Source organism: Mytilus edulis, unplaced genomic scaffold, assembly GCF_963676685.1.
Source record: "Mytilus edulis unplaced genomic scaffold, xbMytEdul2.2 SCAFFOLD_417, whole genome shotgun sequence".
Lineage (NCBI taxonomy): Eukaryota > Metazoa > Mollusca > Bivalvia > Mytilida > Mytilidae > Mytilus > Mytilus edulis.
The window spans coordinates 23,192-39,430 of NW_027268062.1; the positions used below are offsets into that span (position 1 = coordinate 23,192).

Consider the following 16,239-nt stretch of genomic DNA (forward strand, 5'->3'; position numbering starts at 1 on the left):
TTTCGATTTCAGCAATCCTTAACTTAGTCAACATTTCTGCTGTTCATTCAAACAACGTGGCATAGAAACACTGTTAAAACATTAGACCTTTTATAACTGAATTGGATTGACAAAAGTGTACATTCAGGAATGGCATTGAAAAGAATAAATAAAGAACTTCAGGATCTAAGAAAAGACCCTCCTGCACAATGTTCAGCAGGTCCAGTAGGAGATGATTTGTTTCACTGGCAAGCTACAATAATGGGGCCTCCGGACAGTCCTTATCAAGATGGAATATTCTTTCTGACAATTCACTTTCCAACTGACTATCCGTTTAAGCCACCTAAGTTGAGCTTTACAACAAAAATTTACCACCCTAATATAAACAGTAATGGCAGCATTTGTTTGGATATACTTAGATCACAGTGGTCACCAGCACTTACTATTTCTAAAGTACTATTATCAATTTGTTCATTACTCACAGATCCAAATCCTGATGATCCATTGGTGCCAGAAATTGCAAATGTGTACAAGACAAACAAAGAAAAGTACAGGAAACATGCAGAAGAATGGACTAAAAAATATGCACATTAAACTGATCATGTAATCCTGAAAGTGTTAGATTTCATATTGTTATAACCTTTGTTTTGACATTAAGTATTGTAACTGTGTTAATGTTTTAAAAAAGACTATCATTCACAGATGGTCACTTATATTAGACAGTCATGTTTGTAGATCCTAGTAAATGACAATAGTATAGTGAACGCTCGAGAGAATGTGCGATATTGCATAAAGATATTATTCCAAAATGTCTTAAAACTGGGAACAGTTTATCTAACAATGTCTAACAAAATTTATTATGAAATTCTATAAAAACATTGCTTCAATTAATTAGTTCAATGTATGTACATGTATACATACATTTAAAAATAAATATTTTTTTTGGTTTGAAATAAAATTTTAATATGATTGTGGTTATCTACATCTATATGTACATGTATATCATGCTTAATATACATGTACATGTACAAGTAGATATTTTTTCTTAAGCATGACAAAAGATTCAAGAAAATTCAGGTTAAAATAGATAATGCATCAAATAGATGCCTTGCTATGGATACTACAAATGTAGACTCCTTGTACATATCATTTATCAAATTAACAAGTAATTTAGAATAAATTAAATAACACATGTATTAAATATATGTACATTATAACAATACATTAATGTCTTTATATTTCAAAGTTCAAATGTACAACATGTACAATGTATGCAAATGCATAGTTGTCTAATTAGCAACCATACCACATTTCATAAGTTTTATACACACAATTTTCCGTTTTATTTATTTCATTTGTGGTGTTACAATGTAGCATGTTGGTTCTATTGCAACATGTACATGTAAAACTGGTAACATTAAGGACTCATTTCTTCTTAAACGATAAAATGTGAATTAACCATGTTAACAAAAAGTTAACTTACAAAATGTATTTAAATTGCAAGACAAAAATTGAATTGAAGTAGAACTAACTTAAACAAATTATTAGAAAAATTATTATCAGCTGAAGTGTATAGCATACTAAAATTTATTATAATTATATGCACAACCTTTATGTACAAAATATAAAAATGCATCAGGTCGAAGTTAATTAAAAAGTGAATTTAATAAGTTTCAATATACATGTACATTGTATACTACTTTTTTGTATAAATTTCTAATACTCATTTGTCAAATGCAACTGTAAAGCAATTGGTATTCTCTATAAATATTACATTATAAATATTTGTTAAAACTTTGGTTCAGTTAAAGTAGCACACTGTGACTGAGAATGTTTTGATATTGAAATACTCTATATAGATTTTAAACCTTTTCAGATGTAACATGTTCTTTACTATAAGTCAGATGTCTAACAGTCTAATGACAGCTGTTATTCTAGTCATGATGGTTTTTAATGTTTTATATTTTTGCATGGAGTATGACAACATTTTACAAGAAAACAATAGTTGTTAGAGTTTTTATTTATTTATTGTAGTTTTTGTTTGCTTTTGTATTAACTGTTAAGAATATGATATAGTTTTAATTACATTCTTCTGACTTTAAGCTTGTTTTAAGTGTTTTAAGATTAATTCTCATGTATTTGTATCAAATGTTGAAACCTTAAAACCATTGCTCTATTATCATACCAGCCTTACTGCTTTAACTATAAAACAATGACTTTAAGTAAGTTACAAGTTACAAAATGTATTTTGCAATGAAGAATGAAGCATGAACCTCTTTAGCCTCTGCACAGAATATTTGGTTTATAATTGTAAAATTTGGAATACTTATGATCTTTTGCTTCAACATACAGGTACATGTACTTGTATTTAAAAAACTATAATTTCTTGAAGAAAACAAATGCTATTATTCCTAGTTTACATATTCATAAGGCAATGTTAAGTGTAAATATCAATCCTTTGTCTAGAGAACAAATAGTGTTTCTGCAACTTTTAATTTATTAAAAAACTCATCTCAATTAGAAATATTCACTAATCTGTACACAACAGACAGTTTTCATAAAATATGCAAGTTAATGAAAAATTAAAGGTGCAGAACACAGGTACGTGTACTTGTCTCTTATAAAAAACAACTAGCATTGTGTCATATTTCAGTATGTAGGTAATTTTTTTCAGAGACAATTCCTGTTGTGCAGAAGATTGGTTTCCAAGACAAAGGACAACAGTTAAACTTTTCCAGTTAACTGCATTAGAAATAATCCCACTAATTACATGTAGTTAGGTTAGGCAGGGTAATTTTTTTCATTTGTACATGCACATCTATAAATAGTATTGCTTTATTTTTATTTATACTCCTTGATGCCTTGAATAAGATTTTTTTGAAGAGTACACTCCAAAAACTACTGGAATGCTTTCTAATGGGAAACATTTCTTTTTAACAAATTCACAAACAAGATAAAATCATTTTTTATTTTAATGGCCTTATCATTTTAAGCATATGTTCAGCAGATGTAATTATCACAAATATATGAATAATTTTATGTATTTTATTATTGGTTTTAGTGCTTTTTATTATGTTTTGTAATATTTAAATCATTCAAGTGAAGATTTATGTTGTTTACATTTCTGTTGTACTATTTAATTTATATGGTGAAGAGAAGACTTAAAAGCTGTATATTGTTTTGAACTTTTTTAATAAGCATAATTAATTTTGTATGTGTAGCAGAGTGCTTGAGCTTTTTTTATTTAATGTTTGTTTTTATTATATTGTTCATGAAAATATATTTATGAAGCAAAAACTTGTTTGTATCTGCCATCAGCGTTGGGTTAGTTTAATTTACACCTTAGTACCTAAAGTAACAGTAAAATCAGAGGAGGTTAAATATTCACCAAGGTTACTTTTAGAGTTAGAATGAATTGGAGTCACAGAGGGAGTTGAACAATCACCAAGGTTACTAAACAGTACACTTGTAAATATGCGGGGTAAAAGGTTACTTATATGTGCAGTTGTACACTAAAAAATGAATAGGCAGTAAAATGCACTTCATTTTGTTAAAAAAATGTGGAGGAGATATTAAGGGTGCAAATACAGTACTACAAGTCCAAGGAAAGACATACAGACAACACCATGGCTTTAAGAAAAAAAAAATACAGTACTACAAGTCCAAGGAAAGACATACAAACAACACCATGGCATTAAGAAAAAAAAATACAGTACTACAAGTCCAAGGGAAAGACATACAGACAACACCATGGCATTAAGAAAAAAAATACAGTACTACAAGTTCAAGGAAAGACATACAGACAACACCATGGCATTAAGAAAAAAAAATACAGTACTACAAGTCCAAGGAAAGACATACAGACAACACCATGGCATAAAGAAAAAAAATACAGTACTACAAGTCCAAGGAAAGACATACAGACAACACCATGGCATTAAGGAAAAAAAATACAGTACTACAAGTCCAAGGAAAGACATACAAACAACACCATGGCATTAAGAAAAAAAAATACAGTACTACAAGTCCAAGGAAAGACATACAAACATCACCATGGCATTAAGAAAAAAAAAAATACAGTACTACAAGTCCAAGGAAAGACATACAAACATTCACCATGGCATTAAGAAAAAAAAATTACAGTACTACAAGTCCAAGGAAAGACATACAGACAACACCATGGCATAAAGAAAAAAAATACAGTACTACAAGTCCAAGGAAAGACATACAGACAACAACATGGCATAAAGAAAAAAAAATACAGTACTACAAGTCCATGGAAAGACATACAAACATCACCATGGCATTAAGAAAAAAAAAATACAGTACTACAAGTCCAAGGAAAGACATACAAACAACACCATGGCATTAAGAAAAAAAAATACAGTACTACAAGTCCAAGGAAAGACATACAAACATCACCATGGCATTAAGAAAAAAAAATACAGTACTACAAGTCCAAGGAAAGACATACAAACATCACCATGGCATTAAGAAAAAAAAATACAGTACTACAAGTCCAAGGAAAGACATACAGACAACAACATGGCATAAAGAAAAAAAAAATACAGTACTACAAGTCCATGGAAAGACATACAAACATCACCATGGCATTAAGAAAAAAAAATACAGTACTACAAGTCCAAGGAAAGACATACAAACAACACCATGGCATTAAGAAAAAAAAATACAGTACTACAAGTCCAAGAAAGACATACAGACAACACCATGGCATAAAGAAAAAAAAATACAGTACTACAAGTCCAAGGAAAGACATACAAACAACACCATGGCATAAAGAAAAAAAAATACAGTACTACAAGTCCAAGGAAAGACATACAGACAACACCATGGCATAAAGAAAAAAAATACAGTACTACAAGTCCAAGGAAAGACATACAAACAACACCATGGCATAAAGAAAAAAAATACAGTACTACAAGTCCATGGAAAGACATACAGACAACACCATGGCATAAAGAAAAAAAATACAGTACTACAAGTCCAAGGAAAGACATACAGACAACACCATGGCATAAAGAAAAAAAATACAGTACTACAAGTCCAAGGAAAGACATACAGACAACAACATGGCATAAAGAAAAAAAAATACAGTACTACAAGTCCAAGGAAAGACATACAAACAACACCATGGCATAAAGAAAAAAAAAATACAGTACTACAAGTCCAAGGAAAGACATACAGACAACACCATGGCATAAAGAAAAAAAATACAGTACTACAAGTCCAAGGAAAGACATACAGACAACACCATGGCATAAAGAAAAAAAAATACAGTACTACAAGTCCAAGGAAAGACATACAGACAACACCATGGCATAAAGAAAAAAAATACAGTACTACAAGTCCAAGGAAAGACATACAGACAACACCATGGCATTAAGAAAAAAAAATACAGTACTACAAGTCCATGGAAAGACATACAGACAACACAATGGCATTAAGAAAAAAAATACAGTACTACAAGTCCAAGCATTGCCTAGATAGTTAAAAGAAAAATAGACCAAAATACAAAAACTGATCACTGAGCAATGAACCCTGAAAATGAGGTCAAGGTAAAATAAAAGCTGCAAGACTGACATGGACATCATAAAATATTTCCATACACCAAATATAGTAGACCTATTGTATTTAGTATAAGAAAAAAAGACCAAAACACAAACTTAACTTTGACCATTGAACCATGAAAATGAGGTGGAGGTCAGATGACACCTGCCAGTTGTACACCTTACAATCCTTCCATACACCAAATATACTAGACCTATTGCTTATAGTATCTGAGGTATGGACTTAACCACCAAAACATAACCTTGTTCACTGATCCATGTCGAGGTCAAGTGAAAACTGTCCAATCAACAAAAAACGGTGAATGAAGTCTGGTGTCCTGTAGAGTTAAAGGTTTTGCTTATGGTGAAATTTTGGAATTAAGATTTCTTGAAGTACTATCCACAGGCAAGTTAGCTATATTTTAGCCATCTTCTCTGCCTAGTGTTGCAAGTATATAAACAGTGCAGTGAGGTGAACATTCAGTCAGCATTGTTTATAAAAAGGTACACTCAGATATTCAATTTACAATGTGAGTTGGTATCCCCATACTCGACAAGACAACCATTTCATTGTCTACAGGGAAACTAGTCTAACTATCCATCTCACTTGTACACTACTTGCCAGATTTTTATTAAATTTATCTAAAAGGTCTAAAATTTTAATAATCATTTGCACTGCTTAACTGACCATGATTGATTTGATTTTATGATAAGACTTGGAAGATAAATTATTTAAAAGTATCACATAAACCAAGCCAGACAGACATTTACATATACAAAATATAGTTGACCTATTGCTTTTTATACATAAACAAGAATGTGTCCATAGTACACGGATGCCCACTCGCACTATCATTTTCTATGTTCAGTGGACCGTGAAATTGGGTAAAAACTTTAATTTGGAATAAAAATTAGAAATATCATATCATAGGGAACATGTGCACTAAGTTTCAAGTTGATGTAACTTTAACTTCATCAAAAACTACCTTGACCAAAAACTTTAACCTGAATTTCGCACTATCATTTTCTATGTTCAGTGGACCATGAAATTGGGGTCAAAACTATAATTTGGCATTAAAATTAGAAAGATCATATCATGGGGAACATGTGTACTAAGTTAGAAGTTGATTGGACTTCAACTTCATCAAAAACTACCTTGACCAAAAACTTTAACCTGAAGCAAACCGACGCACAGACAGACGAACGAACGCACAGACCAGAAAACATAAGGCCCCTCTACTATCGTAGGTGGGGCATAAAAACTCAGACCAAATGAAGTGGACATACTGCTATTAGCATCTAATAAACAAACTTAACCAAGAAAACTTTACATTAATCAATGAAACTATAAATATGAGGTCAAGGTCAGATGAGCCCTGCCAAACAGACCTGTACACCTTACAATAATTCCAAACACCAAATATAGTTGACCTATTGCATAGTATTAGAAAAACAGACCAATAAACAAATCCTTAACATTAAGCAATGAACGATAAAAATTGACCTACCACTAATGGTTCCCAATAAACTGACCTAATCACAAACTTATACATGTTGTACATGTAAACTAAGCAAGATTCAAAGTCAATAGACCATGACTGAGGGGGCAGGGCCAAAAAATTCTCAATGGAATGAAATGTGCCAATGTTTATACAACTGAATACAAAATATTATTGACCTACCACTTGTGGTTCACCATAAACTAGACAATCACAAACTAATACATTGTTGACAACGCCTAAAACAGCATACCTATGATTTGCCTTTTGACTCGTTTTATCACTACTAGTTTAAGAACATTATAAAAATTTTAAAAACTTAAACCACAGAGTGAATGTTTACAAAATTTATCTACTATGAGTAGATAAGATCAGAGCTCCAGATAAGCTGCGAATTCTGGGCCAAAGGAAGATAACTCCAAACTTTTCAAAGATGATTTTAACAAATGACATCATTCTATTTTTAGAACAACTATTAGATTCCTGCACCTTGCAAAAGATATGTAATTTTCTTGACAAGTGGAACATCATTTTGTGCATTGAATATCTGAGCATATATTACATTGATAAATTTTTGGAAATGTTCATGGATAGGATGTATAGAAAGTTATGATCAATGCACTATATTTTGTGTATTAAAAAATTCATAAGGGTTCCACGGAACCAGTGTCTCGCCTACTTTTGCTGTTAATCACAGACTTAACAAAAATGAGGAAAGACATCAATAAAAATTTCCCTCTCGATACTGTCTTTTGATTGAAAGAAGCTTCCAAGTTTGGTTAAAAAATCCAGGATAGTTTTATAAACTTTAACTGCAGACTGTATGTAATGTTAACTGGAAGAAAAACTAAGTCCATTTATAAGTAAAATACGGAAAAAGTGAATTTTTTTTTTACAAAATTTACTTCTGAATAATATTTTATGATCAGAAACAAGCTTTTGTCTAAGTTTGGTAGAAATCCAGGATAGTTTAAGAACATTATAAAAATTTTAAAAACTTAAACCACAGAGTGAATGTTTTGTTTCTGGCAAAAAAACTAAGTCCATTTATAAGTAAAATACGGAAAAGTGGAAATTTATTTTTACAAAATTTTCTTCTTGATACTATCTTATGATCATAAACAAGCTTCTGTCCAAGTTTGGTACAAATCAAGGATAGTTTATGAAAGTTATTAAAATTTTAAAAACTTTAACCACAGAGTGAATGTAATGTTTCCTCGCAGAAAAACTAAGTCCATTTATAAGTAAATAGTTAAAATGAAATTTTATTTTTACAAAATTTACTTTTGGATACTTTCTTATGATCATAAACAAGCTTCTGTCCAAGTTTGGTAGAAATTCAGTATAGTTTAAGAAAGTTATTAAAATTTCAAAAACTTTAACCACAGAGTGAATATTTGTGGACGCCACCGCCGACGACGGAATGTAGGATCGCTTAGTCTCGCTTTTTCGACTAAAGTCGAAGGCTCGACAAAATGGTAGTGATAAGCCTTGGAACATTAAGATATCAAGTCAGTCCCACAAGGTTTTTGATTGCATTTCATGCAATCTTTATCTAAAACAAGAGTGCACACACTGAAATGTCTCGCCTTCTTTACTAATCATTGATATTATGTTGATAGTCCTAAGTATTAAAGCGTTATTACAACTGTCACATAAACCTTAACATTAAACAAGATAGTTAAACAAAGACCAATGAACCATGAAAATGAGGTCAAGGTCAGATGAACCATGCCAGGCAGACATGTACAGCTAACAATGCTTCCATACAACAAATATAGTTGACCTATTACTTATAGTTTAAGAAAAAGACCAAAACACAAAAACTTAACACTGTCCAATGAACCGTGCAATTGAGGTCATGGTCAAATAAAACCTGCGGGACTGACATATAGATCATAAGGGTGCTATAAACAGTTTCGTATAAAAAACTAGGGGTTATTCCCCAACTAAAAAATAGACATGGAGGGAAGTCCCTTTTTATCAACATAATTGGTGAAAAAAGTATCATGTTTTTTGTATTTGGTTGTAAAGATATGTTAATTAACTTCAATTAAAACAGGTTGAATGATTAAAATAATTTAAAAAATTAGATTAAATATTCATGTTTTAAGGGGAGACAACACTGTAAACAGTCTGTTTTTTCGGCAGTGAAAATTCAAAACTTATTTGCAGCCACTGTAGCTCTTTTCGGAGCAGGCGAACGTAGCCTGAAGCATGAATTTTTTGAAAGACCAGGTAAAAATCTATGAAATTCATACAACTTTGATTATGAAAAATGTGCAGGTATCATGTCCTTCAGGGGTGTGCACATGACCTGATTTCAGGTTTTTTAAGCTTAAATTAGGCAATGTTTTTCCCAGTTTCTCTGGATAAAACTTTTTTATACTATTAAAAGTACACTTTTTTTTTATTCCATTATAAACTAGAGAACATTCTGATTCCAGTGATATCTAGTTTTATACAGGTATCTTTATTAATCAGTCCACCACTAAGGGTCACTTATACATGGTCCCTCAAAATATGACGTCATAGAAAAAAACTGTTGATTGCACCCTAATATATTTCCATACACCAAATATAGTTGACCTTTGGCATATAATATTAGATAAAAAGATCAAAACTTAAAAACTTAACTTTGACCACTGAACCATGAAAATGAGGTCAAGGTCAGATGACATCTGCCCGCTAGACATGTACACCTTACAATCATTCTATACAACAAATATAGTAGACCTATTGCATAAAGAATGAGAAAAACAGACCAAAAACACAAAAACTTAACTATAACCACTGAACCATGAAATTGAGGTCAAGGTCAGATGACACCTGCCAGTTGGACATGTACACCTTCCAGTCCTTCCATACACCAAATATACTAGCCCTATTGCTTATAGTATCTGAGATATGGACTTGACCACCAAAACTTAACCTTGTTCACTGATCCATGAAATGAGGTCGACGTCAAGTGAAAACTGTCTGACGGGCATGAGGACCTTGCAAGGTACGCACATACCAAAATATAGTTATCCTATTACTTATAATAAGAGAGAATTCAACGTTACAAAAATTCTGAACTTTTTTTTTCAAGTGGTCACTGAACCATGAAAATGAGGTCAAGGACATTGGACATGTGACTGACGGGGAAACTTCGTAACATGAGGCATCTATATACAATATATGAAGCATCCAGGTCTTCCACCTTCTAAAATATATAGCTTTTAAGAAGTGAGCTAACACTGCCGCCGCCGGATCACTATCCCTATGTCGAGCTTTCTGCAACAAAAGTTGCAGGCTCGACAAAAATGGAGGTGTAAAAACCCCAATTTGTGAATTCTTAGCTGGAGCTCTGTAAGATGAACATTTCTGCCCCTGTCAGCTTTTCTCTATCCTTAGACTTTCAAGATAATAGACCAAAACAGCATCTCATCCCTTTGTTTAAAACTTTTAGCCATGTCATAAAGGCAGGTTGGATAATTGAACACAATTTTTATCTAGATATCTATTGTGGCCAATTTTGGTTCTAATGTGCCTGCAAGATTCAGATAAGTTTTAAAAAAATTCATAAAGTACGACAGAGGTGAAGTGATTATAGTAGCTCATTTGAGCCTATGTGTCAGGTGAGCTAAAAAGACATTTGGTTTCAGACCTAAATTAACAACAACTATTGCAATATCATTTTTATTCAATGCATGGTAATAAATTTGATCAATATTTACATCTTAATTAAAATTATATATCATATATATATATCTAAAAATTTAATATGTTTAAATCAGGGTTGTGATAAAAATGACAATAAAAATTAAAACAATCATTTAAATCACACCAAGTTATTACATTTCATATTGTGAACAAAATCATTCAGAGAGGTAAGTTTTACATAAATATTCTGTTATCCATATTACGTCATTAGACAGGGACAGAGTTTACATTATGTTTAAGAAACATTCTGAAAATACATACATGTAAATGCTTACTGGTTTTTCATTTTAGATGTTCAGAAAAATAGAACAATTTCATTGTTTATCAACCCAAAACAAAACTAAATCATCCGTTTGATAAAGTGCTCTAAATCTTTTCAGAAAATGATGTGTGGTTGTGCAATAAAAAATCATAAGATTTTTGTTAGCTTTGAAAAATATCATTTGGAAAGATTGATTGGAATGATGTACACGTCTTACAGACCAAACTTTAATAACCCTACTTCACATGTTCTCAAAGTTTATCAACCTGTTTTTTCTTTAAAAGAGTGCACCACAGTCAGACATAAATTTGTAACCATGCTGATTCAGTGTCATTACACAAAAAATAAGTTTTCACTGAATTTTGTTAACAAATTACCTTGTAAATTTCATTTTATTTGTTTTAATACACAGATGTATGAACTGATTTCTCTCCATCTATTAACTTTGACATATTACCCTTTTCAGATCATGATTGAATTGATCCAATTCTCAATTGAAAAACAAATGTCAATATACCTTGGGTGGCCATATTCAATTGTTATTTGTAGCATGCAGGGTTTTATACGATATGTATGAAATGTTATAGATTTTTTCCCCAGGGGACACCTCCATTACACATTTGAGATTTTCTAAGCACTATTTCTTCCCAAAAATATTTATTGTTGCAGCTAACAGTAGATTTCCTGAGACTGAAATTAGATTTTTAAAATCTGACAAATATATTTTTCTTTTCATGACCTGCCATTGTCATATCCTGGATAAAATTTGAGCAATATTTGTGATAATGTTTTGTTCATAGCTGGATTACTATTTTTTCCTAGATCTGCTCTCGGCACATTGGACAGTTGAACACCTCTGCTTTAAACGATCTTACTAAACAGGGCTGAAATTAAAGAAATCACATTTAAAATCGACAAATTTTTACACATTAAAATAAATACAACACAGATTAAGCAATGTTATTCGTTTACCTCATTGTTCCAAAAATATGGTTGCTGCAGGAGTAAGACAATTTTTTCAATTCACAAAATTTCTTCTTTACTAAAATGTTAAAAATAAATTAATGGAGCCATCACAGAGGGTCCTGCTCGAGTGAACTAGTAAAGTTTAATGCCAATTAAAAGTAATTTGGTTCATTCCATTTAAACATAGCTAACACCTATGGGAAAAAGAAATTATACAGTTGCACCACACTTACATCCCTCACCACTAAAGTTGGAAAGCTGAAACTATTTTTGACCATATGTAAAAGGATGGCTAAAATGAACAGTATCTATTACCATCACTCATATTGACACAATGTAAGACGGACCTTTTAGTAGTGTTGAATGACCATGTCAAGTGTTATAATCGAACTCCAAGGGGTTTGAAAGTAAGGAGAGGGTATGCACTGTGTGATGGACTGATATAAAAAGCTGATACAATAGGTTTTGTACTATAAATCAAATATAACTGATTTAACTGAAATTGAATTGAATAAGTGCTTAAAACATATTGATGCAATATGAAAGAAGGAGATGATGCCCAGTGCTTGGTGTGAAAGAAGAATATATCACTACCTCCACTCTTGAAAAAAAGATAAAACAAGGTATGAGCAAGTGAAGAATACTTCATTGTTCAGGATGATTGAAAACAAATTTCAAGACAACATCAACAAGTAATTGTTCACAAGGAAAAGTCCTTAAACATGTTAAAGGGGAGAAATCTGTGTAGTGACATTCTCTTACCTTACAGATATTGTGTTTACATTCTGTTGTAACAGGTTTAAAAACTATTTCTTGACAGCAAATGCATGTAAACAATTCTTCAACTTTCTGCAGAAATTTCTGAAAAATAAATTAAATACAACTTACAAAAAGCTTCAATAAATTCGATATCTATAACTATTTAAATTATCATCTTATAATAAATTGATGAAAATGCTGCCATGAGGCTACAAGATGCATGTATCCCTCATCAGATATTTTCACATTAAAATGATACAATGCAACAAGAAATCTTGTCTGGTTGAATGTTTTTTGAATGAGAGAGCTTATATGATTAAAGGCCAAAATTATAAGATAACTATGCTTCAGTTAAGGTAGCACAATACAAAGATTTTTTTGTACTTCCAATCTCCAACCTTTAAAATGCTTGAACTTTCTTATTGCGAGCCCAATTGTACCTTTCCATAGATTCACCTGATAGTTACCTGTCCATTTAAACTTTAGGCAGCTCTATTGTCCCATCTAACAAATACAACAGGTATTGATCTCTGTGTATTTTATTCACTCAGACCTTTAAATTTCTTGTAAGAGAAATCTATCACTCATTGATTAAGTGAGGTTATTTGTGTTGAAGGCATCACTGTGACTTTGAGATGAAGAACAGCAATACAAGAGCTTTTTGTGTGTTTTTTGATGTTGTGTATGTACTGATTTTGTGTGATGGATGAATACCCCATATCCTTTGTCTTTCTATTAAGTATGTCAATGGTTGATGGATGTTGTTTGTTGATGTGGTTCATAAGTGTTTCTTTAACAAATAGATAAGACCCTAGGTTTTCCTGTTTGAATTGTTTTACAATTGTCATTTTGGGCCCCTATATAAATTGCTGATCTATGCGACCCCAGGCTCAGTTTGGAGGACCTTACTTTGACCTATAATTGTTTACTTTCTACACATTGTGACTTGGATTGAGAGAGATTAACCCTCATACCACATTTTTATATACCTATGATAGCTTTCTGTCAAATGGTAGCAAAGGATTTGTGGGCAAAATACTAAAAGTAAAAGGTCCTGTTACTCCTGTGAAAATAGTAGATTCTAACTGACAATATAGCATGGCCAAAGAAGACAAAAATATCTTAGATCTGCTCGTGGATGTTATACTTATCATAAATAAATAGAAGTTACAGTGTACTCCAATAGTTTTCCTCAATCTATCCAAGGCAATAAGTAAGTATCCTTCCTCTTTTTTTATGGAACACAATAGACCACTTTAGAGTTCATCCGTCACCGGAAAAAACTCGTCAATTATACGCGCCTTTATGACGGCATTTACCAGATAGAGGGGGTCGCCTGTATCCCTGCACTATTTACGTTCATCAAGCGTCTTATTGATAGTCAGTGTGCAGGATAAACAAGAAATAATGGTTGTTCTGTAGGTACTTAATGAAAATTCCCTAATGACAGCAATGCTGATTGTCAATTTTGAGAATTCAATTTGCCGAATAATTCGTACAATAAGGAATTATAGTTTTCCAACCACTCGCTCAACGTTGGAACGGAAGTGACGACGCCCCTAAATGCACAAATGACGTTCACTAAAACCAGAGTTTTTGACGGAAATGCATCGAACTCGAAAGTTGTCTATTATTCTTATACTTTTTGTTTCTAAGCTAAGATTTACCTGTCCACCTTCTTTGGTAAACTTCTGAGCTTCCTCCCATACATTTTTGTTGTCAACATCCTCTTTTATCAATTGGAGTTGTTCAGAGTCTATTTTATATCCCACAATTTTTTTCTTCTTCTCCGGAGATACACTTGGCGAAGAATCTAGAAAGAGTTAAACATTGATATACATCAACCTAGACTTTAAAAGTTGTTTGAATATACAAAGATAATTTAGTTGCCATGTACTATTTTAGCTCTGATCTTACCCAGTGTTTTGATTAAATTGTACATTTTCAGCAGTGAACTCAGTTTTACTTGTCTATACCATTTCAGCATATAAATACATCTTTTAAAAGCACTTGACATCACATTTGTATAAGTGCCTACAAATTGGATAGGAAATCTACAAATGTAATCAATTCCATTCTGTGATAACTATTCTATTACTATTCCTTCCCTCAGTACTGTAGACTTTTAAATGGTACTGATATTGTAATTCATAGATATAGAAGACTTTTAGATATTTTTATTCTTAACATTACTATTGGCAACCTACAATATTCCATCCAGGTAAAAAAGGCATTTTTAAGTAATCATTGAAATTCGGTGTCAAGTTGACATATACAAATGCATAAACAGATCATAATATAACTCCCACTTCCTTAAATAGGGGTTTTTAAAATTATGAAAAAAATAGTAGCAATGGACAATGAGAGCACAAAACCTAGTGATGACTTACCATTCTCATCTCTCTTTCTTTTCCCTTTCTTTGTACTCTTTGTTCCATTCTTTGCATTATTCTCTGCTTCCTCTTCCTTCTTTGCTTGAGCCTCTAAGTAACCATCTGGATACTACAAACACAAATCTTTTATACTCAGTATGATGGACACATCATAAAATAGAATAGCTATATTGCATGTCCATACAATTGTTGATATTATGATTGTGAATTAAGTTCAGGATATTCATGGACAGTTCAATCTGTGATTGAAATCAGATAGTGTTAACAAACATAATGACTAAACATATTTAAATGCAATTGCTAAATTCAGCCTGTTTAATGAATGATTAGATAAATGGATATCTCAAAGACAACTGTGCAGAGCAGTACAGCAGTTACAAGACAGTCAAAAGGGAAGTCAAATGAGTCAAAAGATTGAATACTGACATTCCAATTCTAGTGACAACTAAGTTTTTGTGAACAGTTTTAAATGTTTGACATCGACAATTTAACAACTGACATTAAGCAAGATACAATCATGGAACATTTCTGCTCTGAATTTGCAATACACCACTGGAAATTAAACAAGTGAAACTGCGAGCTACTGCTCACTGATGATACCCCCGCCGCAAGTGGATAATATTAATAGTGTAAAAATATGCAAGTGTTCGGTAAACAGGAAGTTGTCGAGTGATGAATCTGAAAACGCATCACACGGTATAGCTGACTTATAAAAATCCTGAAACCAAATTTCAGAAATCCTTGTATTGTAGTTCCTGAGAAAAATGTGACGAAAATTTTTAACTTGGTTATCATGTGTAAAATCATACAAGTGTTCGGTAAACAGGAAGTTGTCGAGTGATGAATCTGAAAACGCATCACACGGTAAAGCTGACTTATATAAATCCTGAAACCAAATTTCAGAAATCCTTGTATTGTAGTTCCTGAGAAAAATGTGACGAAAATTTTCAACTTGGCTATCATGTGTAAAATCATACAAAGTGTTCGGTAAACAGGAAGTTGTTGAGTGATGAATCTGAAAACGCATCACACGGTATAGCTGACTTATATAAATCCTGAAACCAAATTTCAGAAATCCTTGTATTGTAGTTCCTGAGAAAAATGTGACG

The 16,239-nt window shown here is 32.0% G+C and overlaps 1 protein-coding gene and 1 long non-coding RNA gene across 2 annotated transcripts; one reads left to right on the top strand and one right to left on the bottom strand.

The window, feature by feature from the left end:
* Positions 1-129: 129 nt before the first annotated feature.
* LOC139506739 (ubiquitin-conjugating enzyme E2-17 kDa-like) lies at positions 130-573 on the top strand. Its single transcript, XM_071295527.1, has one exon. The coding sequence runs from the start codon at positions 130-132 to the stop codon at positions 571-573; it is 444 nt and encodes a 147-aa protein (XP_071151628.1).
* A 10,139-nt stretch (positions 574-10,712) lies between these two features.
* LOC139506737 (uncharacterized) lies at positions 10,713-15,244 on the bottom strand. Its single transcript, XR_011660328.1, has 4 exons — positions 15,128-15,244; positions 14,405-14,550; positions 12,741-12,839; positions 10,713-11,896 (listed from the first exon to the last, which is right to left on the bottom strand). It is a non-coding gene; the product is annotated as an uncharacterized lncRNA (long non-coding RNA).
* Positions 15,245-16,239: the final 995 nt, after the last annotated feature.

What these genes read in the sequence shown, in the direction of transcription:
- LOC139506739 (XM_071295527.1), top strand. Translation starts at nt 130, where the DNA reads ATGGCATTGAAAAGAATAAATAAAGAACTTCAGGATCTAAGAAAAGAC.